Source organism: Tinamus guttatus, unplaced genomic scaffold, assembly GCF_059628265.1.
Source record: "Tinamus guttatus ecotype Peru unplaced genomic scaffold, ASM5962826v1 Tinamus_guttatus_pri_ptg000355l, whole genome shotgun sequence".
NCBI classification, from domain to species: domain Eukaryota; kingdom Metazoa; phylum Chordata; class Aves; order Tinamiformes; family Tinamidae; genus Tinamus; species Tinamus guttatus.
The window spans coordinates 1,175,386-1,197,799 of NW_028288889.1; the positions used below are offsets into that span (position 1 = coordinate 1,175,386).

The 22,414-nt window shown below is 41.0% G+C and overlaps 1 protein-coding gene across 1 annotated transcript; it reads left to right on the forward strand.

The window, feature by feature from the left end:
- Positions 1 to 1,909: 1,909 nt before the first annotated feature.
- Positions 1,910 to 21,850, forward strand: TMEM168 (transmembrane protein 168). The gene is made up of 5 exons (XM_088529900.1): positions 1,910 to 1,973; positions 4,239 to 5,504; positions 14,328 to 14,470; positions 16,593 to 16,867; positions 21,188 to 21,850. The coding sequence occupies exons 2-5, from the start codon at positions 4,368 to 4,370 to the stop codon at positions 21,733 to 21,735; spliced, it is 2,103 nt and encodes a 700-aa protein (XP_088386026.1). The 5' UTR covers positions 1,910 to 1,973; positions 4,239 to 4,367; the 3' UTR covers positions 21,736 to 21,850.
- The last annotated feature ends 564 nt before the right edge of the window (positions 21,851 to 22,414 follow it).

The window sequence follows — 22,414 nt, forward strand, 5'->3', positions numbered from 1 at the left end:
ACTGATTTTTGGGGTGGGCTTGCTTGGTTTTTTGTTTGTTTTGGGTTTTTTTGTTTGTTTGTTTGTTTGTTTTTTAACTCTTCCTTCTCCTTTCCCTTGCAATCGGTTACCTTGAAGTCCAGCAAAAACAATGCCTAGCATTTCCCTTATTTTCAGGAAAACACACGTACTGAGTATATTCCATCAACAATAGAATTATAGTAAAGATGTTTAATTTGGTACTTTGATTTCAACTTCTCTGTATCAGTTTTGGTCCCTGCTTTAGGGGAAGGGTTTTTGACACAGGATTAACTGGAGGAATTCCACTCTGTCCTTGCCTGCCTCCTTCCTTAAGCTGCCACCACTGCTCTCACAGGTCCTCTTTTCCCACCCTTGGTCCATCCATGCGTGCTCTGAGCTTCCCCTCTGCCTTCTGGCATCTCCCTTTGCATCTCCTGTAACACATTTGCCCTTGGAGGTCATTGGTTTATTTTCCTGTGCGGTGGTTTCAGGATTGGAGGAGTCAGGAAAGGAAGGCAGTGAAAAAAGCAACCGTAAGAGCCGGAGCCCCAGGGCTGCTCATCCCATCGTGATTCCGAGGATGCGAAATCTCCACAGAACTGGCGTGTAGCTCCAGTGTGTGACTCACTGCAGACCCTGCTGTTATATTCTGGCCTCTCACTTGATAGCAAAGATCAAAAAGCATGATTTCACAGCTGTTCTTAATATAGCTTCCTGCATGATCTTCCCTCCTTTCTTGCTTCGGAGACCCTTACTGACTTGCCTTAAACTGTGATCTTTCTAAATCCTTTTACTTGCATTTCCGGGAGCCAGGCAAGTGCCTTTGGTTCCTGATTCCTGATATTCAAATTCCTGATATTCCTGGTTCCTGATATTCAGATTCTCAGCTCTTTCTTTCCTCATCTTAAATTCATTATTTTAATACTGTGTAGTACTGGGAAGATTTTTAGGAAAGCTTAGTAAACTTGCATGGAGCTTAGTTCTTTTACAAATGATAAAATAGCGTTCTCCCAGAAGTTTAACAAATAGTTGCTTCAGGGGTATTCTTAAATCATAGCTGAAAAGATACAGCATCAACTAGATACGTCCATGATGCTGTTAAACTAACCTCTTAGCTTTTTGTTACTGTGTAAGTTGGGAGCCTGTTAGGCAGTTTTGTTTAAATTTGGATCTCCAAGATAATTGTGGCTCCTGGGAATGAGTTGTCTGCAGAATTCAGACAGGAAGAAGGTCTGGCCGGACGGAGATGTTCGAGCGTCCCGCTGCTGCCGCTCCGCACTGCTGCTCCGCTCCAGGTAGGAGCGGCGTGCAGCCGGGGCCGCTCTGGTGCAGCGGCTGCAGGAGCAAAGCACAGATCCGCAGGACAGAAAGGCTTCTCTCGCGTGGCACCTGCCTGGGCCTCAAAGTGAAACTAACGCTGTTCCCTATGTTTAAGTGATGAAGCTCCTAAGATCCAGAATTCGGGACGTCTTGCCCCCTGCCTTCTGGCTGCACGTTTCTCTCCACTCGTTTCTTTTCATCCCACCCATTAGCCCTGCGTTTGTGCTGCGTGTGTGTGGGACGCGGCACCTGTAGCAAAGGCAGCGGCGATCGGCTCGTGCTCTGCGTGTCCGCTCGGGGGGAGCCCGGCGCGGGCGGGAACACGAGCGCCCCGCGCACCCTGCTCCGGGCAGCCCTTCCCGAACCTGCCTCCCTGGAGGCGCCGCCGCGCTCGTGCACGGCTGCAGCTCCTCCTTGCCTGCCTCTCCCGGGGAGATAGGCCTGGCCGAACACAGCAGTAACCGTCAACATGGCCTAGCGAAAAGTTAGCAATTAAATTAAATTATTTTTTTTAAGAAGCAGCCCCGTCCCGGCCCGGCGCGGCCCGCGAGGCGGTTTGAGCCTTCGCGCTACCCGTAGGCGGGAGGCCCTCCGCCTCAACATGGCGGCGGCGCGGCGAAGTGCGCTGGGGAGTTCCCGGGCGCCTGGTGACGGTGAGGCCGGGCCGGGGGCAGCGCGCGCGGGTCGGGCCGGGCCGAGCCGAGCCGAGCCGGGCCGAGCCGAGCCGGGCCGGGCCGGGCCGGGTCGGGTCGGACCGGGCCGGGCCGGGCCGCGCCGCCCCCGCGCTGGCTGCGGGGCGGCCGCGCCGGGGCTGCCGCAGCGGCCGGGGACGCCCGCGGGAGGCCTGGCCCGGGGGGCTGCTTCGCGGGCAGTTGAGCGGCCGTTGGCGGCTCAAACGGGCAGAGCCGTTAACGTGCGGACCAGACACCGCGTTAATAAAGACGCTCCCGCGGGGACGCTTGGCCCACCTTGGGTTTTTTTGTTTGTTTTTTGTTTTGGTTTGTTTGTTTTGTAAACGGGCTCAAGGCCGGGGTGTAACTGGGGGGAAGGGAGGTCCGGGTTGGGCTGTCCTGGCCAGCTGAGAAACCCACTGCCCTTAAACCGCTCCCGCGGCTCCGTTCTGACCTTTTCCCAACTTTCTCGGAAGGACCATGTAAAGGCTTCCTTGGGAATCTCGCTGCTTTGCGTGGAGACAAGTTTTGGGGCAGTTTAGCATCAAAGTCTGTTTTTTAGACTCCGCTTCAGATTTTCCTTAAAAACATAAACGTTTGCAAACTAGATGGTGAGTATTTAAGAACAGATTTTTGTTCGTTTTTGTTTTTTTTGTCTTTGCTGTCGTTATTAATTTAAACGTGGTTTGGCCAGATATGTAGCTCAGGCATCGCAAACTGAAATGTTAAGATTATCAGTTTAAAAATAAATGAACAAATAAATAAAAATTGATTAGTCTTTGTTCAGAGTCTGAGCGGGGATGAATAACAGATCGCATAAATCAGATATTGGAGGTTCTGCTTTGCCGCCCTGGGGGGCAGACACCTGTGGGGCTCTCGGCCGCAGGGGGGACAAACCACCGCCAGGGCCCCCGTGTCGCTGCCAGAGCTGGGCACTGGCAGGGGCTGCTTCCAGCCCGGGCAGTTTTCTGAGCGTAATGAACCTGCCAAAAAGCAGCCTAGTAAAATGTCACAACTTAATAATTCCCCCAGCGCCCTAAATGAAGGCAGCAAGCTGTGATATGGGTTTTAAATGTTCTTGAGACACTGGCTGCTCCGTTACACTGTTACCCCTTTAGGGAGATGGGCAATTAGGTAATTACTTAAAAAAAAACATAGAGGCCTCGTGTGCATCTTCTTTGCTGGGGACTCTGCCCATAACCTGAGTAGTCACACTCTTAGATAAACAGTTTATTAAGAACTTTATATATGATATATGTTTTAAAATATAAGTACTACCCAGCAGTTCAGTGTATTTTAACCAAAGGAATGTGGAAGAATCTTTCCTGGCCCCTTTTATTTTGTGAAACTTCTTAAGAAAATTTGAAGAGCAAAAATAATTTTGTTGATTTTTTTTTCCTTGCAATATCCCTGTTGTTTCTGATCCTATTTTCTTTGACAGTACAGGCTTTGTATTATTCAGTGATTCCTGTTTTAGAGTTTCTAGGCACAAAAGTAGTAAAAATCAGGAATATATGTGGTTCTCTAGATCCCTATCTAGAGTATTTGAGACAGAGTCTCAAAAAGTGTGTGCTCTGAATAATTGTACTTGGTACTTATAGCACATTTTGGATACAGAGTGGGCATTTGACTTCAACATACTAACTTTGTGTGCATTAGCTAGAGAGCTTTGTACTTTGCCTCTAACAGTTTTGTATTAAGAAGACAACTATCGATAAATATAGTGAAGTGTAGGTGTTAATGGAAATAGAATTTCCTCACTAACTTTTTAGCTTCTAATTAGAGCAATTTATAATGTTGATTAGGTGTAAACTCAGTAAGATTAAACATTAATAAGGTTGCAGCAGTTCTCACATTTCAAGATGCTGTTCAGATCAGCAAGATACTTATCCCATAAAACAATAATGGTCTCTAGTGACCTATCTGCCTTTTCTTTCAATATTCCCTCTAAAATATTACTATCTGTATTTAAAAAAAAAAAGAAAAAAAATTATTTGGCCCTGGTTAGGGGAGCTTATGTTGCAAATATTTGTCCTGATGACTTTTTTTGTTTTTGTGAAAAGTGGGTTGGGGTGAGCATGTAACACAGAGGCTTTATTTTACATTAAGAAAAATCTGGATTTTGTCCCTGAATATGGTCAAATTGGTTGATATTCCAGTGTTTCCGTTCTCCTTTTGAGAAGCAGAGACAAGTATCACTAGGTAATGTAAGACTAAAACTAACACTTCTTCTGATTCTTTTTCTAGGACTTCAGTGATTCTGGACCGTTGTTTTGAAATGCTCTTACAGAAGCTGGCTCTTGCATTGTGTTTATTGGATGAAACTCAGCTATTCACTCTCAGTGAAGTGGGTAAAAACCCTTAACTGCAGTTTACATGTGTAGGTCACTGCGTTACTGCGTTAGCCACTGTCTCTACGCAGCAATGACAAGGCTAGAAGAAGCAAACAGAGAAGTGAACATGCACTCGTCTGTCAGATACTTAGGCTATCTTGCCAGAATCAACTTACTAGTTGCCATTTGCATGGGCCTTTACGTCAGATGGGAGAAAACTGCGGATGCACTGATTTTGGTAATATTTATCCTGGGACTTTTTGTTCTTGGAATTGCCAGCATCCTCTACTACTATTTTTCAATGGAAGCAGCAAGTTTGAGTCTCTCCAATCTTTGGTTTGGTTTTTTGCTTGGCCTTCTCTGTTTTCTTAATAATTCTACCTTCAAAAATGATGTGAAAGAAGAAGCTACAAAGTACTTGCTCCTTTCTGCCATTGTTTTAAGGATATTATGTGCTTTGGTTGAGAGGATTTGTGGCTGTATCCATCACCGACCGACTCTGCTGACAACAGTTGAATTTTTGGAACTGGTTGGATTTGCAATTGCCAGTACAACTATGCTGGTAGAAAAATCTATGAGTATTATTTTGTTGGTCATGGCTTTGGCCATGTTGATTATTGACTTACGTATGAAGTCTTTTTTGGCAATTCCAAATTTGGCAATTTTTGGAGCCCTTGCATCCTTGCTGTTTTTTCCATCTCTGAAGATTCCCACAAACCCATTTGCCTTGGCATGTTTCTTCAGTTGCCTGATTTCAGATCCTCTGCTTGATGTTTACTTCAGTGGGCTCTCAGTAACTGAACGGTGGAAACCCTACCTGTACCGTGGTAGAATTTGCAGAAGACTTTCTGTCATCTCGGTTGGAGTCGTTGAACTTATCTTTTTTGTTCTTGCAGCCTTTAAACTAGGTGACTTGGATCTCTGGTACTTTGTGATACCTGGTTTTTCTATTTTTGGAATTTTTTGGATAATCTGTCATGTTATTTTTCTGATAACTCTCTGGGGATTTCACACAAAACTAAATGACTGTCACAAGGTGTACTATACCCACAGAGCAGAAAACAACAGCCTCGATAGAGTTATGGCGTCTAAAGGAATGCGTCACTTCTGTTTAATTTCAGAACAACTGGTATTTTTCAGCCTCGTCGCAACTGCTGTGTTGGGGGCAGTATGTTGGCAGGTAAATAATAATCTCTTTATCTTGATCTCCCTCTTGCAAGTGTTCCTGAGAATTGTTGGCTTTTCAAAATCGTTATGACATTTGGCATGTACTGTGGCTCAGTACTTCAAAGTTTATGCTGGAACCACGGGCTTCAAACACATGTTCTTTTAACTCTTTAACACTTTGCCTTGTGGCCTAGTTAGGTAGCTGGAGCTTACCAGCTACCTTACATGGCCAGAATGAGAAGAGCTGATACTTTAAGCACAAAAGGAGCATGCAAAGTATTTTAAGTTGTAAATTTACCTATTTATGAAAATATTTTCCTTTTTAATTCATCGCACCATAAAATTTGTTTTCAATTTAAACCACAGTGTTGCATCCTCACAATGCACACTACATTTAGGACATTTCTTATGGACTATGGAACCATGGCAAACTCCTGTTTTAAGAACAGTTTTCAAGAATTTCTGTTTGAATGTAGGTGTTAGTTTTAAGCCCGAGATAGATGACAAACTGGTAAACTGTTGCTATAATATGTGCTCTAGATGCTCGATGCCTTGCCTTGCTTTGCAATCTATTTATGTATCACAAAGTATATTTTCTGAAAGGCTAGTTCTTAAAATCATCCAGTCTGCTCATTTTGGACTTTGAAGGACTATGTCCTTTCTTTAGCAGAAAATACACATTTCTCTCAAAAAGTCTAGGTCAGGTCCTGTATTAAAGGCGTGTTGTTAATGTTGCAGCAGAGTAGAGTTTGGTTTTATTTTTTTTAAGATTTTGATCAAAAATAACAGACATTTTTGTATCCTTGATCCTCCAATGTATTTACAGAAAAGGTCGTGTTGCACTGAAAGCAATTATAAAGTATTTGGAGGACAGACACGGTTAATATATAAAATCAGTGTATTAACACTGGTAACCTCTGTTTCAGAGAACTCTGTGGTTTTTATATATATAAAAAAAAGTAAATCGTTGTCTGATGGGTAGAAGTAAATCTCTCACCATATCTAGTTTGGCTTTTCTTTTGTTTTGCCCTATTGCTTTAACATCCTGAGCAGTATTAATTAGTATTATGTTATCTAAAAACACTCCACCTACTTGCACCTAGTGAAGCAGTCAGAACGAAACAAGCACATGAATTACCCAGGGAGTATCTGGAGAGAGGAAGGTCTTTTGGTGCCTTCCAAGGTGCCTTAGCTCCTTTTGGAACTAGAGTCTGTCTGCTGGAGTTAAATACCTGCCTTGGACAGGATTTAGGTGCCTGAGCGACGTGATTTCATACCCATCTTGTAACTGTTTCCCTTTTCATTTTGATAATTCTTTGTATATTTTTCCGTCTCTGTCATATGTCTAAAAATAATTGCAGCTGTGTATATGTTTGATTGTTTTCAGGCATCTCTAATTCTGAAGAAGTGCTGTTGCACTTAATGCTGAACAGAGTTCACAAGACACAAGTAGGCAGCTCACTTGAAATCCTACTGCTTGTTGTTGGCTAATTTCAATTTCTAGCATCCCATTGTGTAAATAAGATAAGCTGATCTTCATGATCTCTGTCTGGCACACTATGTATGTATTCAGTAGGAAAAGGAATAATTGAAGATTGCGGTGGCAAGAATGAAAGGCATCAAACAAACTACCTCTCAGAAAAAATATTTTTTTCTATGATCATTTATGTTTTTTAGTAGAAAATTATATTTCTTTTCATTTTACCCTTTTAATCCTTTATTTATAGTAAAGCAACTACAGAATTAGCTTTACACTGACTGCAGTTGTCTCCAACTGGAAGCACTTCTACCTCAGCTGTATCATGTTAGTCTTGCAAATCGCTCTATTGCCTATTTCATCTGCTGTCAGAAAGTGAAATATGTTGTCAGACACGACTGGGATACAAGTTTGTAGATGAATTTACTTTATAATGTGATGGTTGCAAAAAGCTGTGGACTTTTCTATAGTTTTCTGACTAGTACCAAAATAATTGTAAGTTAGAAAGCAATGATATATTAGCACATGGTTAGCACTATTGCAGGACATGTTATTTATTTATTTATTTATTTTCAAAATTAAAGAAACCAGTAATTTTCCTTCTTTATAGTGGGTAGTTACAGACCTCAAGACATTACTTCAGAATTCTCTGCTGGACTTCTTTAGTCTGCTATTCACAGGAGTTTGAGCAAGCTCAACGGTAACACAGCAAGAAATTTCTGCAGCAAATGAGTACATGCCTTAGGATTATTTACTCATATTTTAAAAGCTAAAGAGACAAATCAGACTGTCAGAGACTTTCTGTGTTTCTCTTAGGAAAAGCAGGAGCTATTACTAAGTGCTTAGTGGGTTGTTGTTTGCTTGGGATTTTTCTTAGAAATCCCTGTTGTACAAAAAAGGTAATGACATCAGGATGTAGCAGGAAATGATCTTATGTTGGGTGCCTTCCCATGAAAACTTCACCTTGATGCTATTAGTGATCAAAAAACAAATTAAACATTGGAAATTATTAGGAAGGACTAGATGTTTCGTTTTGTTACTGTATCAATCCATAGTTTCAGTATTTTGAATAATTATGCAACTGTTAATTCGCATCTTACAGATCAAAAAACAGGAGAAGGCTCACAGAAGGGCAGCATATAGACATGAAACAGTTTCCATGTAGGGATTGACTAAGGTAGGGCCGTTCTGTATGGAAACAATAGCTAAGGGGATATATGGTGAAGATACAAAATATTACGTGTGATGTGAGAGAACGTAAATAGTAGGAAACAAGAAACAATCAGTTCCAAAGCAAAAGTTAAGAGGAATCAAGTTGACAGGAACTAGTTCTTCATAGAGACTCTGCTTAACACAGGTAATACCTATCATAGAGTGCTGTGCTGCGTGTGCTGAGAGACTCAAGAGAGAATTGTACAAGTTCATGGAAAAAATCTGCCAAGAGTTACTTACTATGTAGAAGCCATGTCTGGCTTAGGAAGCCCTTTGGCCACCCCCGGTTAGAGGTTGGAGTACTCAGGAGACACCACGTGTGTTTGGTGGTTGCATTTAAAAATGGAGTACCTGCTTTTCGGTAGGATATGCTCCAGCTGTGGCATGGTTGGCGTCTGAGAATAATCCCTGCTTTGGCTGAAAAGGAAAGATGCCCTGGATTGTCAGTAGAAACTTGGTGACATTCTTCCAGCTGAATCTCCAGAAACTATTCTGCACCTGTCTTCACCTTTGTGTGGTTTTAGTCAGATCCGTAGACTCTTTAACATCAGTAGTTACTTGGTCAGTTCAGCAATTGCTCATGTGCAATCAAGCCCCTGACTGGAACTCGATCAAACAGAAATCATGCAAACGATGGGCACTCAGAAACTAATAAAATGATGAGAAGCTTGCAGAGAAAGGCCTTTGAATTTGCAAGCAAAGTTCTTGGAAAGATTTGGGGGAACCTTTTCTCAGAAACTTAAAATCAGATTTTGTTAAGTGATCTATGCTGAAGAAATGGTACTGATTTTTTTCTGAATTACTCACCCAAGAGAAATATTATCCCTAGAAGGCTTTTATTTAATATTACTGAGGGAAAACAAACTATATCAGAAATAGGTAATGTGTTCAAGTACTTGGAGTACAATATCCTTGTTTCTAAATAATTTTATGGACTGGTAAAATAATAATATAATATATAGGAGTAACTGTACTTAAAGGTATCTCAACTCAAACTATTCATGGAAAAAGGTACAGTTTGTTTCAGGTATATTTTCTTGTTTCTGGATGAGTTAGTTTTGCATTCCCCATGCTATACTGCCTTGCAAAAGTTTCTGAAAAACTCAGCTTACAGTGACTTTAATAAAATTTATAATGAATCTTTTTTTACTTTCCTAAAAACAGATTACTTTCTAAATAGTAAGGTTCTTTCCTAGTTAACCTCTGTATTTACTTATTTGTACTTTTGTTAACATCTCAGATTAATATATGCAAATTATACAAATTAATATACAAATTAAATCCCCTTTTTCTTCTATCATTTTCTTCTTCTTTTTTTATTGTCTTCTATTTTCATTTCACTCTTCCTTAGGTTTTATTTGTCTAGTTTAAATATGTATGTATTTTTTTTCTCCTTGAGGCCCTGTTGTATCCTGTGTCCGCTCTCTATATTTTGACACAAATGCCACAACAAGCTGTGCATTTTGTTTTTCTGTCTTTCTGTGTTCATCTTTACTTCCCCCTGTTCTTTTCTTCGCTGTTAGTTTTTCCCTTTCTTTCTGATTTAACTTCAGTGTTTCACTTTTTGTTTATAGATTGTGTGTTCAGTTTTGTTTTCCCTGCCGTTTCATCTTGCAAATAGATCCTGCATTCCCCTTTCTCACCACTAGTCTTTTCTAAAACTCACCCTTATCCAGTCTTTTTTTGCCGCCTGTCTCCCTCTTGTGCCTGTGCTCCAGCCCTCATCCTGGCTGCCTGCAGCTGCCGCACAATCTGTTGCTTTGCCCTGTCCCTCCTCGCAGTCCCAGCGGCACCAGCCTCCCTGCGGCAGCAGCTCACAGATGCTGTGGTTGGTAAAGGGGGGGACCAGCTTTGGAAAGCTGTTATCTTAACCTTACTTACTCTTAACTAACTAATCTCTTAACTTACTGCTGTACCTCTTCTGTCTAAGAAAGAGTGTGTGAGGGTAGACTCCATATAAGACTTTTTTTTTTTTTTAACTAGATTTTAAGCTCAAGGCATTCCGCGTTATCATAATGTAATAGGGAGTGATTGGTTCTGTTCCTTTTGCCTGTTTTGAATGTATGTCACACGAATTCAAAAGCAAATAGATGTTCTTTCTCTGCACACACTTTGCAAAATGCTGGGGATTCAGCACCAATGTTACTTTGTGACAGGAGAAAGAAAATATCCATTGTTACTTTAAAGAATGGGTTTTCTGCGTTACGTTTCACTGTCAGCCTCAATATTTCAGAATTCAAATTTTTATATTCAAATCTCAAAACTTATTTTAATGTATTTTTAAGTTGAAAGCCATCTCCATTTTTGCTGTATCTAATATACTAAGGCCGATGCATGGGCTGTGATTAGAATGGAAGTCATAACCTGGCAACATAACACATTAAAATCAGTCTGCCAATGTGAAGACTCCTTTCTTCAAAATATTTTCTAGACTTTCTCAGTGATATTCTAATAGTCAAAATAATGTGTAATTGTTCTCCAGAGACTATTCTTTCATTAAATGATTTGTTTTTAAGGATGTTTTGCTTGGTGGATCTGTATTATAATTTTGCTAATTTTGTCTTTTATCTCCTCTTTATTTACCTGTAATGTATACTTCCTGTTTTCCTTTGGAATGAGATGCCCTTCAAACATTTGCAGATCAGTTATCACGTTACCTTTGTTATCCATTTTCCTTCATGGAGTGCCCCTTTTTTTTTTCTTAATTTTGTGGAATTAAACTGCAGAAAGCTAGGCAGAATTGTGTGTGTGTGTATATGTATAAGTGTATACTGTGTGTGTTGTGTATCTTGTATAAAATGTGTATATATGGATATACTATAAAAATAGGGAAATGTGTTTGAGCTTGAATAATGGGAAGCAAGGCAGAATTGTTCCTTATAAATATCCAAATGCATTTTCATAAGTCTTACAAGTTGTGTTCATTGGCTCAATGTAATCTTAATTCACATCTGTGTATAAATTTATTTCTGTTCTAATTAGAAGGGCTTTTCTATAGGTCTTTGTAACTGCCTTTCAATTTAAATGAATGCTTTCTAACTCTTTTCTTCTTCCTCATTATTTCCATCAGTCATGTAGAGCTTATGCTCTATTATTAAATATTTTTCCACAATCATTCCACTTTCAGCAGTGGTTTTCTCCTTAGGATTGGAGTTGTCCCATCCATGAATAATCAGCCTTAGATTGAAAATACTTCTATTTTTTTTCTGTTGGAGCATAGTTCCATGTAGCAATAAAGAGTGTAGAAAGGCAGTACTGCTAACAGATCTGCCCATCTTTTATTGTCTCTCATTTTAGTAGCCAAGACAAGGGGTTTTACCTTTTTCACATTGAAATGAGGACACAGTAGGTGTTACCATAATACTCATTTAGAAGAGGATAGACAAAGGAAAAACAGCAACAACAAAACCAAGCCGGAGAGAGGAGGTGGCTGCTCCCGTTTGCAGGAGTGTTGCAGAGAGGGCCCTGTCTCCCGCGGGGCCTTTCTGAGCAGCGGGCAGTGAGTGCAGGGACGCGCTGCAGGCTGAGGTGCCAGGGCGCTGGGTACCAGTGAAAACGGGGTGAATGGTGAAAGGGCAGGAGCTCTTTGTAGCTCGCCTCTGCATGCGTTGCTATCTGCTCCGTTCAAACCAGTCCTCAAATCTGCTGGCTTTAGGAAAGCACTGACGGTCTCCACCTGCTGTTGCCTTAAAAGAGAGATCTCTGTTAGGATTCACAGTAGTTACTAACTTAATTAGCTACCATTTTGCATGTTCAAATTCTTATAGTTCAGACGTAATAAAATGCCATCAGTCATTGTACTTGCAGCACTGAATTAAAATACTTGATATTATCTCATTTAGAGTTGTTTCAAAATCAATTTTTGTATTTCTTAGTGAAATATTAAACTATTAAAAAATGCTCACAGCAAAGCCAGCATCTCTTTCCTTGCTTTCTAAATCACTGCCAGTTCTGCTGGTTGGTGGTTTGTTAAGTACATAAAAGGCCAGACTATCCTCTTTCCTGAAAACCTGAAGTGCAACCAAGAAAATTCTATGTGTGTGTGCACCTTGTAAGTTACCCGTGCTAAAACAGATGATGCAGTTAATGCCAGTAAGCTTTTTTGGAAAACATAACAGTTGCTTTAATGATTTACTAGTTTAAGATACACTTTCAAAGTGTTCCCTAATCCTTGATGTGGTTTGGAAAAGGGACTAAGTTTCCAATGTATCCAAATATTTAAGTGGGTGCGCCCAGACAAATGTTAGGTGGATAAATGTTATTCAGACATCTCTGCAAACAGTAACTCTGCTGTGCCATTTTAAGGCTTGTGATAAGAAAATTACCTTGTGGTTATTATGATGCTCAACTTAAAAAAAAAAAATTCAAAGAGCAGCAAATTGGAATGAAATGTTCCTACATTATTTTCCTGCATAAATATTAAATCTAAATACGTATACATATTTAGATTGGAAATACTAAAGTTTTCAAAGTTTTTTGTTTGGTTTGTTTTTTCTTGTTCTGATATGATAATAGTCTTTATGATATTATGATTACTGGGCAAGTATTTGGGGTGGGTGTTCTCTACTTGTATATTGTGAAAAAAGGATTTTCTTAGACAGGATTTTTCTTGTATTGACAACAAAACAGGTTGCAGCTGCACCACAATTACTATATTGCTTTGAGCTTTCCAGTCTTGTGGTCATTTCTGTAACTGTGTGTTTAAAAAAAGAAAATCTGGAAATCCTTCTTGGACACAAAACACAGGAACCGGTGCATGAGTGCTTCTGTGCAGTTGGCCTAAACATGTTGTATCTGCTAACTCACTCTTAGCCCTTCACCCCTTGAATACAGACAGACTGGAAGGAGGAAGGGAATAAACCTGGAACGATGCAAGTTACCTGCTGGGATAGCTAATAAAATTGTGTATGTAAAAGTGACTGTCAATCTCCTATAGTGTGTGTGTATCGTAAACAGGGAGGCCTTATCCCTTATTCAGATTATTAGTACCACAACGTTGAACAGGCCTGTTCCATGTGAGATCTACTCACAGCATTTCATGCCAGTGGTGTCACCTGCCAGGGACCTGTTGCAACTGCACTGGTTCTGTAAGCCTGAGTGTTAGCAGAGCAGTCTCCAAATGGTTTGGAGCTTTTCTGATGAGGTGTGCAGACAAGCTCGCCTTGGTCATTACCTGGTAGGATTTGACATCCTCTCAGTGTCATTTTTTTCCACTTTACTCTTTGGAGCTAGAAGCTAAATAAATGCTGCTTTTGTTTCATTTTAAAAAGCATAGTGGGATCTGGGTATAATTTTATGGTGGCTTCAGATGTTGTAATTTGTGAAAAATGCTCAATTAACAGACCGTTTCAAGGACATATAGGTGAAGTCCTTACATTGAAAATATAACGGGACACTTTTCAAGACTGGGACAGTTGGCAGGCACATATTCTTTCTTATGGCAGGAAGCATGTAAAATGACTAAAGCTGTTCTTTCACAACAGGTAATACTATTTCTCTGTTTAAAAACTAAGCATAGTTGAGTTAGGCTGCCATGTGCCCAGCAGAACTGAGTTGGTTTTGGTGGACCTTTTCAGTATGATTTACTTTCCAAATTCTAAATAAATTGTGTCTGTATTAAGCTGAATTAGTCCACACCAGATTACTGGGACCGTTGAGCTGTAAGGCAATGTGCAGATTAAGAGAAAATCACTAATATGTGCAACTTCTTTTTTTCACAGTTGTGCTCATCTTATTAATGCCTGATCCTGCAGATATTTATAGATGCACTTACTTTATGCACATAAGTAATTCCATAGAATTTGATTGTTCTACTTAAATGATAGTGCAAAGCTGCGGTTGGGGCTTTAAATCTAAATCTTGTACTGGTTAGAGTTTTCTCAAATTCATTCCCTTCAGAAGAGTGATTCCTGCTTTCAGCAGCTGCCTGTTGCCCCCACTCCCAAACTGGCCTTTTATTTCTCTTCAGAGTACCTCACAGTGTAATATGTGTGGAAGAATAGGCGTACGTTAGGCATAACAGCTTGTATTTCATGTTTTGGGACCCAGTTATATTTGCTAAAGCATAAGGAATTGTTAATAAAACCAAACCAACGTATAGGAAGGAATTTTTCGAGTGATACATAGAGCTGTGTGTTTTCCTTTTAGCCAGCGAACGGGATCTTCATGAGTGTGTTTCTCATCGTCTTGCCCCTGGAGTCCATGGCTCACGGGCTTTTCCATGAGCTGGGAAGCTGTTTGGGCGGCACGTGCGTTGGGTATGCGGTTGTGATCCCCACCAACTTTTGCAGGTATGGTCATCGTTATATGTATTTCCCCTTCCCAGCAGGAGGGATGAGTGATGCCCAGTAGAGGCAGTGCAGTGCTGTTGCTTGCCTTTTCCCATAATTAAACACCATTTAATTGGCTAATTTTGAATAAGCTTTTTCCTTTCCCTCGCCTTCCTGCGTAACTGCAACTCTACCATTTTATATGCATTTGATTTGATTTTAAAAAGCTAATAAATACTTCAGACATCAAACACGCATAAGCAAATTCCACAATCCTTATCTTATGCAACAAGGATTAGTGCACTTGATTCAGTGCAGATATTTCATATGAGGAGATTTAATAAACTAACTGATCAATCTCTGTGCAAAACAACTTTGATCTGTATTAACTGGGATGGCGTCTACATTTGAAATACATTAAAATTATATTTGCCATTTAAATTAGATACCAGTATTTTGTACTGTGATTTGTACTGTAATTGTACGTGGTTATGTGCACAGCAGATTTTTTTCCAATATAAATATTGCTATATGAAAAGTATTTGGAAAGATTCTGTACTATTACTACTTGCTCATTTATGTGGTTCTCTTAAAAGCTTTAAACTTGAAAAATTTAAACCTTATAATTTGAGTGGTACAAATGAACCTTTTTTGATAAAAGATAGGCAAGGACTATCAAAATCATCTATCAGAGTTACTACAGAAATTGAGTGATATGTTGAAATAAGAGGCTTAAAAATAAAACTACCCAATTTATGAAAAAATATCAGCTTACTGTATATGTAATGGTTTCAGTGGAAAAAGGGGAAAGTTTAAGAGGCTAAAGAAACTGAAGATGCTGATTTTGTTGTATGCAACTGGTGTAAAATACTGCAAAAACAACTTTCTGAGCAGTCTGAAACTGCAGCCTTTGGCTGCCCATTCTCTTTAATTAAAAAAATCTGGTAAGTCAATTATTGTTAGGGATTTTTAAAAATGTACCTTACAACAGAAATAAAATAATTGTACTAGTGGAACATAAACTTTTGTAAAGGCACTAAAAAGCTGAGGAGATGCAAAATTTAACTAACTAGACCAAAAAAGAAACAAGATTAAACCTGTCATATAGACTTGCAGACCAAGCACATGAAGAAGATACATAAGAAATTGCATTTTGTTAGTAGGATAAGATGATGTCCATATTTTCATCCACAGATTCTGTGCCTCTATTTAGTCAAGCAGAAATTGAAGTGGATTTGATAAGAGCTCTCTGTTAGGTCCCTTAGCGTTAGCGTTACTGCGTTGATTGAAAAGTGATGAAAGCTCCTCTCCTTCTGAGAACACATGCTCAGAAGGACATCATGATTAATGAAGAGTTACAAAGACTTCAAAACAATGAGACAGCTATGCATTCCCATGCATTTGGGAATCTAGGGGCTTTATATATACGTGGGTGTGTGTATAGGAGTATGTATGTAGTCTGTTTCAGATCCAGTTCATAATTTTCTTACTGCTTTATTTTTCAAGCAGTGAGCACCATTATGTGAAACCTCTTTGTTGTGCTGAAAGACCAGCATGTGAACAGCACACACAAGTAGGAGTTACTGTATTTACATAAGTAACCACCATGCACAGTAAGGAGTACTCTGAATATGAGAGATGCGAGTTTAAAGCATCAGAGTCAAACGTTTGCTCGGTTTTCTCCTGGTCTCTCCCTGTGTGGTGGTCGATGCAGCCTGGTTCTTGTTCTGCCTGTGCCGCTGCCACATGGAGGAGCGAGCGCCGCGCGGGGCAGAGCTCCTGGTGGGACCTCGTGCATGGCGGGAGCTCCGCGCGGTGGCACCACGGCCTGTCCTCCCGGGCAAGAGCAAGTCCAGCCCGTGGGCATGGGCACAAACCACAGGCTGCCTAGGTAGCACAGGCTTGAGCAAAGGCCACGCTTTGGATTGCTAAAGTGCGGCAGAAGGAAGGGGGAGGCTTGGCCCTTGCCCAAATACAGAGTTTTGGATTGTTTATAAGCTATATATTTCAAGCAAATTTTAATTTAGCTCAGTGCTACTTCATAGGGAAGAAAACATGCCACAGAAATTTCAGTCATGTGTATCAGTCCACTAAGCAAGAAATAATAATAAATCATAATAATAACTCATTTTCTTCTCTTTAGCCCTGATGGCCAACCAACTCTTCTTCCACCCGAGCACGTGCAAGAGTTAAACCTGAGGTCTACAGGCATGCTTAATGCCATCCAAAGATTTTTTGCCTATCACATGATTGAGACATATGGTTGTGACTACTCTACAAGTGGCCTGACCTTTGATACGCTTCACTCCAAAATCAAATCTTTCCTGGAACTTCGGACTGCAGATGGACCCAGACATGATACCTATATTTTATATTACAGTGGTCACTCGCATGGGACTGGCGAATGGGCACTAGCAGGTAATTCTTGTTGGATGTTTTTTGTTGATGGTTTTGGTGCTGATAGACTTCCCAAATCTCTGAATTCTTTCTTATAAAAATCACACCATATTGTGAAACTTCAAAGTTTTGGTCACATTTATTACCTGACAGTCCAGAATGGCACAGAAACACAACCCTGGAGAACAGATTTGTTCAGGCTGCTGTCAGGGAGGAAAAGAGGTATGAATAATATACAGAGCCTGGCTGCTCAGAGGTTGAGGGACTGGAAGGAGTCGCCAGATTTGACAGGGTTACAGGCTGAATGGCACTGAAACTCGTGGAAGGAATGAGGAAATGCTGGAGATGCCTTTTGTGTGCAGTTAACTTGATGTGAAGCAGCATCTCCTTCCTTTGCTCAGCATGGCAGTCAGGTTTGTTACTTTGTGAACTATGTCATTTTTAGTCCTTAACCACTCTGACAAAAAGTCATTTTGCAGGTAACTATTCTCATAGTTGTTCTCAAAATGTTGCAAATATTGCTGATCCCAGATGTGCACTTACTTTTCAAGATGGTGCACATCAGGTTTATATCTGGTGTCTTATTCTCCTTACAATTCAACAAGTTAACTTTTAAGTGTCCCTCTTTTTATTTGGAAAAGTTGAGTGGAAATGACATCTTCCTCTTCTAAAGACACCTTTCTCCTGTATTTTGGGAGAAATTTCCTCATTGTAAGTACTAAGCATAGTATCTTCCTATTCCTTACATTGCATGGTAGAAACAGCACATTTACCTTTGAGCAGTTTGTGTAACATCGTGTTAGGTTGTCTATGAAGGGCTGCATGGTGTCTTTAAGATGCACTGTGCATTTACTAAAAGATGAAAGTAACAAAATAAACAGGAAGCAGGAACACAGTCCACACTAGGAAAGCAGGTCTTCAAACACGCCACAAACTGTGTGTCAAGAAAAGCACTACGGTTTGTTGACAGCCCCGCGTTGAGGCGGCGCCGTGGATGCAGCACAGCCTCTAGGCTGCAAACCCTGGTGGGAGGGGGTTGGGTTAATGCTCAGTTATGTTCTTGGTGTAGACTTCACTGTTTCTCCCATTCCCGGTCCACTTTTGATCTCTATAACATGCAGCTCTACCTCAAATGTATAATTTTTTTTCTTTGGTAAGTCTGCTTAGCCTTTTGAATCCTTGGTAGGTTTAGCCTTATTCTTTTGCTGATATGGAACTGGGGTTGCACTTATCCTCCAATAAGTGCATGGATAATGTGCAGCTTTTTCTCTCTTCCTGGGACAGAGTTGCACTTCATGGTTTGCACTCTGAGTTTTGGCTGTGTTGGTTGCATCTCTGTGGGCATCTGCCCTTGAGCAGTGCAGACAGGTCTGAGCTTTGCTGCTCCTGCCACGCTGTTGCTGTGCATGGCAGTTCTGATCTGGAGGCTTTATGCCTGTTTGAGGGCAATTTCGTGCCTCAGCTGTAAGATCGGCTGAGGGACAGTGCACATTGCTCGAAGACTTCATGTATATTATTAAAAGCACCCAAGCCAGAGCCGTTCCCCGCGCCTGGTGCGAGCAGAGCAACGCGGCGCGGCCGAGCCTCGCGCGGAGAGCGGGATGGTCCCGGTGGCGGGTGCAGCCGCTTCCCTGTGCCGTGTGCTGCAGGGACAGGCTGCGGCAAAGCCGGCGGCAGAGATGTGCCGAGTTTGCCAGGATGTATGTAGGGAAACGTTGCATCAGGACATATGTAGGCAAACGCTGCTGCACCAGTGTCATCAGGCAGACCAGACGGGACTCACATCTGCCGAGCTTGGAGCCTGATGGAGCCTCTGTGTCCCTGTTCAAGTCGATATTCCACAAATTACTGTCTTCAGCATGAGGACAAAGGTAACAATGAATTACAAAGGAAAAAAAAAGAAACTATAACTATTATGATAACAGAATGTGCAAATGCAGTGGTTCGCAACTTTCTCCTCAAGTTGCCTTTCCGTTCTCCATCCAAGCTCCTCTTCACCTCTACTTGCAGATAATAGAATCATAGAGTGTTTAAGGTTGGAAGGGACCTCTAGAGGTCATCTAGTCCAACCCCCCTGCACACGCAGGGTCACCTAGAGCACGTGGCACAGGACTGTGTCCAAGTGGGTTTGGAAGATCTCCAGAGAAGGAGACTCCACAACCTCTTTGGGCAGCCTGTTCCAGTGCTCTGTCACCCTCACTGTTAAGTCACATATAGTCACATATACAGTCACATAAAAGAACAAGTAGTTGGTACTTGCCATGAATCTTCTTTTATTCTTATTTTTCTGTTGCAAGTTATATAAATCATGGAGTGTAACAATAATAGTGCTGCTCTCGAATGCAACTAGAACAACAAGCTGCAAAGTGGAAGGGTAGGGGGTTATATAATTGTACCCTGCAAGCTGGACAGTGATGTTTGTGACAGATGGAACACTTGGTCATTAGCTTCTGGAATCTGCACCATCCTCCCGCCTCTGGAGAGGATCACGAGAGATGGCAACGATGAAACGTGGCATCCACATATAAAGGAACAGAGCAGTGTCTTACTGAGGGTTTGTGCCAGGATACAGCACAGCGGTAGCTCTGTGGTTTTGCGTTGTAATGACATCTTTCAGAGGAGGCTTACTGCATTTATTAGTTCACTAATGATGTTTCTTCGTTGTTGGAAGCTGAGTGTAACACAGTGGATACAAAATAAACTTCCAAGTGGTCGTGCTTCGAGTGCGAGCAGTCAGGCAACCTGCGAGGTTGCGTTCTTGGAGGGAACGCAGGAGCAAAGAACGGAGTATCTTCCTTCGGACAGGTCTCTCTAATGCCCTTTTTAAAGCACCTCTACCTCTACATAGGAATGCTAAAATTATCTTTATTCAAAAGCCTCTACAATGTGAAAAAATGAGATTTTTCCAGCTGGTTTACCCAGCAGGTTTACCTAGAGAAGGGAAATCACCTTCTATAGTGGTGCAGAGACACCGAACTTCAGGAATGTGGGGATAATTTACCAAGTTAAACCATTAATGTAGTTTTGTGTTTTGGAGGGGTTTCCTTTGAAATCCCAAATTCCTTTGATTTCCTTTCCTAAATTTTCCAGGTCTGTACTTGTTTTAGAGGTGGTGGTGATTTTCTTTAATCATAGTAGCATGCTCAGAGCCTTAACTCCATATTATTAATTAGCTGCAGTTTCGTGTCCACCTTGTAGATGGAAATCTGAAGTCTGAAGCGTGCAGCTATTCTATTTTATTTACAGCCACTTGGGAGTCTGTTGTGCAACTTACATTTCTACCAGCAAGATTTTAAACACTGATAAAATTGTTAAACACAATAAAAAATAAAAATAAAATTTGTTTAAACACAAATAAAATTGGTATGGAATTACACTGCAGTTATAGTAAATCACAATTTTCTACCTCTTTTGGTAAAGCCTCCTTAAATTTTACAAAAAATAACACTTTCAAACTAGAGGATTTTTTTGTGTGGTTGGACTTTGTTGTTTTTTTCCCAGCATTTGGCTGTATCAGTTCTTCATGTTAATAATCACTCCGCAGCAAAAGGAGTTTTATAGACTTGTGTGCAAGATGTTTTACGCATACAAATAAGTAAGCTGCTTTTCAGAGGTACTTAGATGCTGCAGTGTCCATTACACTTAGTGAGTAGAAGGAAGCCAAACAGTAGGTAACTTTGCTCAATTACAATCTGTTGTGTTCAGGCATAGCTGAACTGAGCTAGAACATTAAAACATGGCAGCTCTATTTATTAGTATTGTCTGAGGTGATAGGAAATAGATATGGTGGACATTTTCCTATTAAATCTTTTGTTTTAATAAGTCATAAAACTGTCAATTTTATTTTTTGTGACTTTGAGGGACAAACGCATGTGGCTATAGAGTGATTCTCAGTTCCTGGTCAAATGCAGTTGTGCCAGTTGTGCCTTTCTCATTTTGCTTCAAAGCAGTTAGCATGTATGATATAGGCTCAAAAATCTTCTCTTCGCTTGGATTTATTAAGAATTTAATACAGAATAAAATCTATTTCAGGCTTTCTTCCATGTTTAGCTATTTCCAGATTTCTTCAGTAGACTTGAATTTCTTTTACCCTAGGAGAAAATTTTTGTCTCCTTTTTGTCCAAGGTGGGTTAATGCCCTTGGCTGTCACTGCAAGTCCAATGAAGTCAGTTCTCGTCTCTGTGGAGGTTTCCAACACCTCCTAGCAGGGAGGATCTTTTGAAAATTTGTGTTATCTCTAAAATGAAGATGTTCAAGTAGGGGATTCTTGAAAATTGCAGTCAGAATTCTGGAGGTATCTGTTTCTTCACATTAATCTTAAATGTCTCCTGGCTTTGGCAGGAGGAGATGCCTTACGGCTCGACACTCTCCTGGAGTGGTGGCGAGAAAAGAACGGCACCTTCTGCTCGCGTCTCATCATCGTTTTGGACTGTGAGAACTCTCAGCCGTGGGTCAAAGAAGTAAGAAAAGTGAATGACCAGTATGTTGCTGTGCAAGGAGCAGAAATGGCTAAAGTTGTAGACATCGAGGAAGCGGATCCCCCGCAGCTCGGGGACTTCACCAGGCAGTGGGTTGAGTACAACTGTAACCCCAGCAGTAACATCAGCTGGTCGGAGAAGGGGCGCACGGTGAGAGCGGTGTACGGGGTGTCCAAGCACTGGAGTGACTACACTTTGCATTTGCCAACAGGCAGCGACGTTGCCAAACACTGGATGATTTACTTCCCCCGTGTTACCTACCCGTTAGTGCATTTGGCAAACTGGTTTTGTGGTCTCAATCTGTTCTGGGTTTGCAAAGCGTGCTTTAGGTGCCTGAAAAGATTAAAAATGAACTGGTTTCTTCCCACAGTGCTGGACACGGGACAAGGTTTCAAACTTGTCAAATCCTAATTGGGAACCAAAGAGGAACATCAGTGGGAATCCTGGGAACTTACCCATCTACAGTACAACTTTTTATATGACTATTTTCGTTGAATAAATGTGCTACATCAGGAGCTGCGCTCACCTTGTTATGGAGTTAAATTGAAGTTTTTGAGCAGCTTTTTGAGCAGCTACAGAATATGCAACAGCTAGAAACTGCAATCTTAAACAGAAGAGGCTAGGACTGTCATATTCAGGTTTTGTTACTGAACTGTATCTAAATATGTAAAAGACTTATTTGATGTAATGACCATGCATTTTGGAGTCAGCTTGCATGGTCATACATGTTACCTTTCCAGAATCATCAGCTGGAGAGAGGGCGACTCCTATGAATGTTCTGGCACGTCTATGTGTCACTTCCCCCCGCTGTCAGGTGCAAATACAGGAAGGGAAACAAGTGAATACTCCGTTCGTTGAAATTATCAGGTGGGGTCAAGGGTATTATAAAAACGCATTGAGCCAAAAATTGAAATAGAAGAATGAAGAGCCATTGTAGGTAAGTACCTACCAAAGATACCTAGTTTTATTTGCTTTTGGATCTTCAGTCCCTGCCTGAATTTTCTGTTGCCATCAATGGGAATTGACTGGTAACAGGAACTTTTCTGACAACATTCTGACAGTGTTTTGTTGCTGCCCACCAGATAAGGGT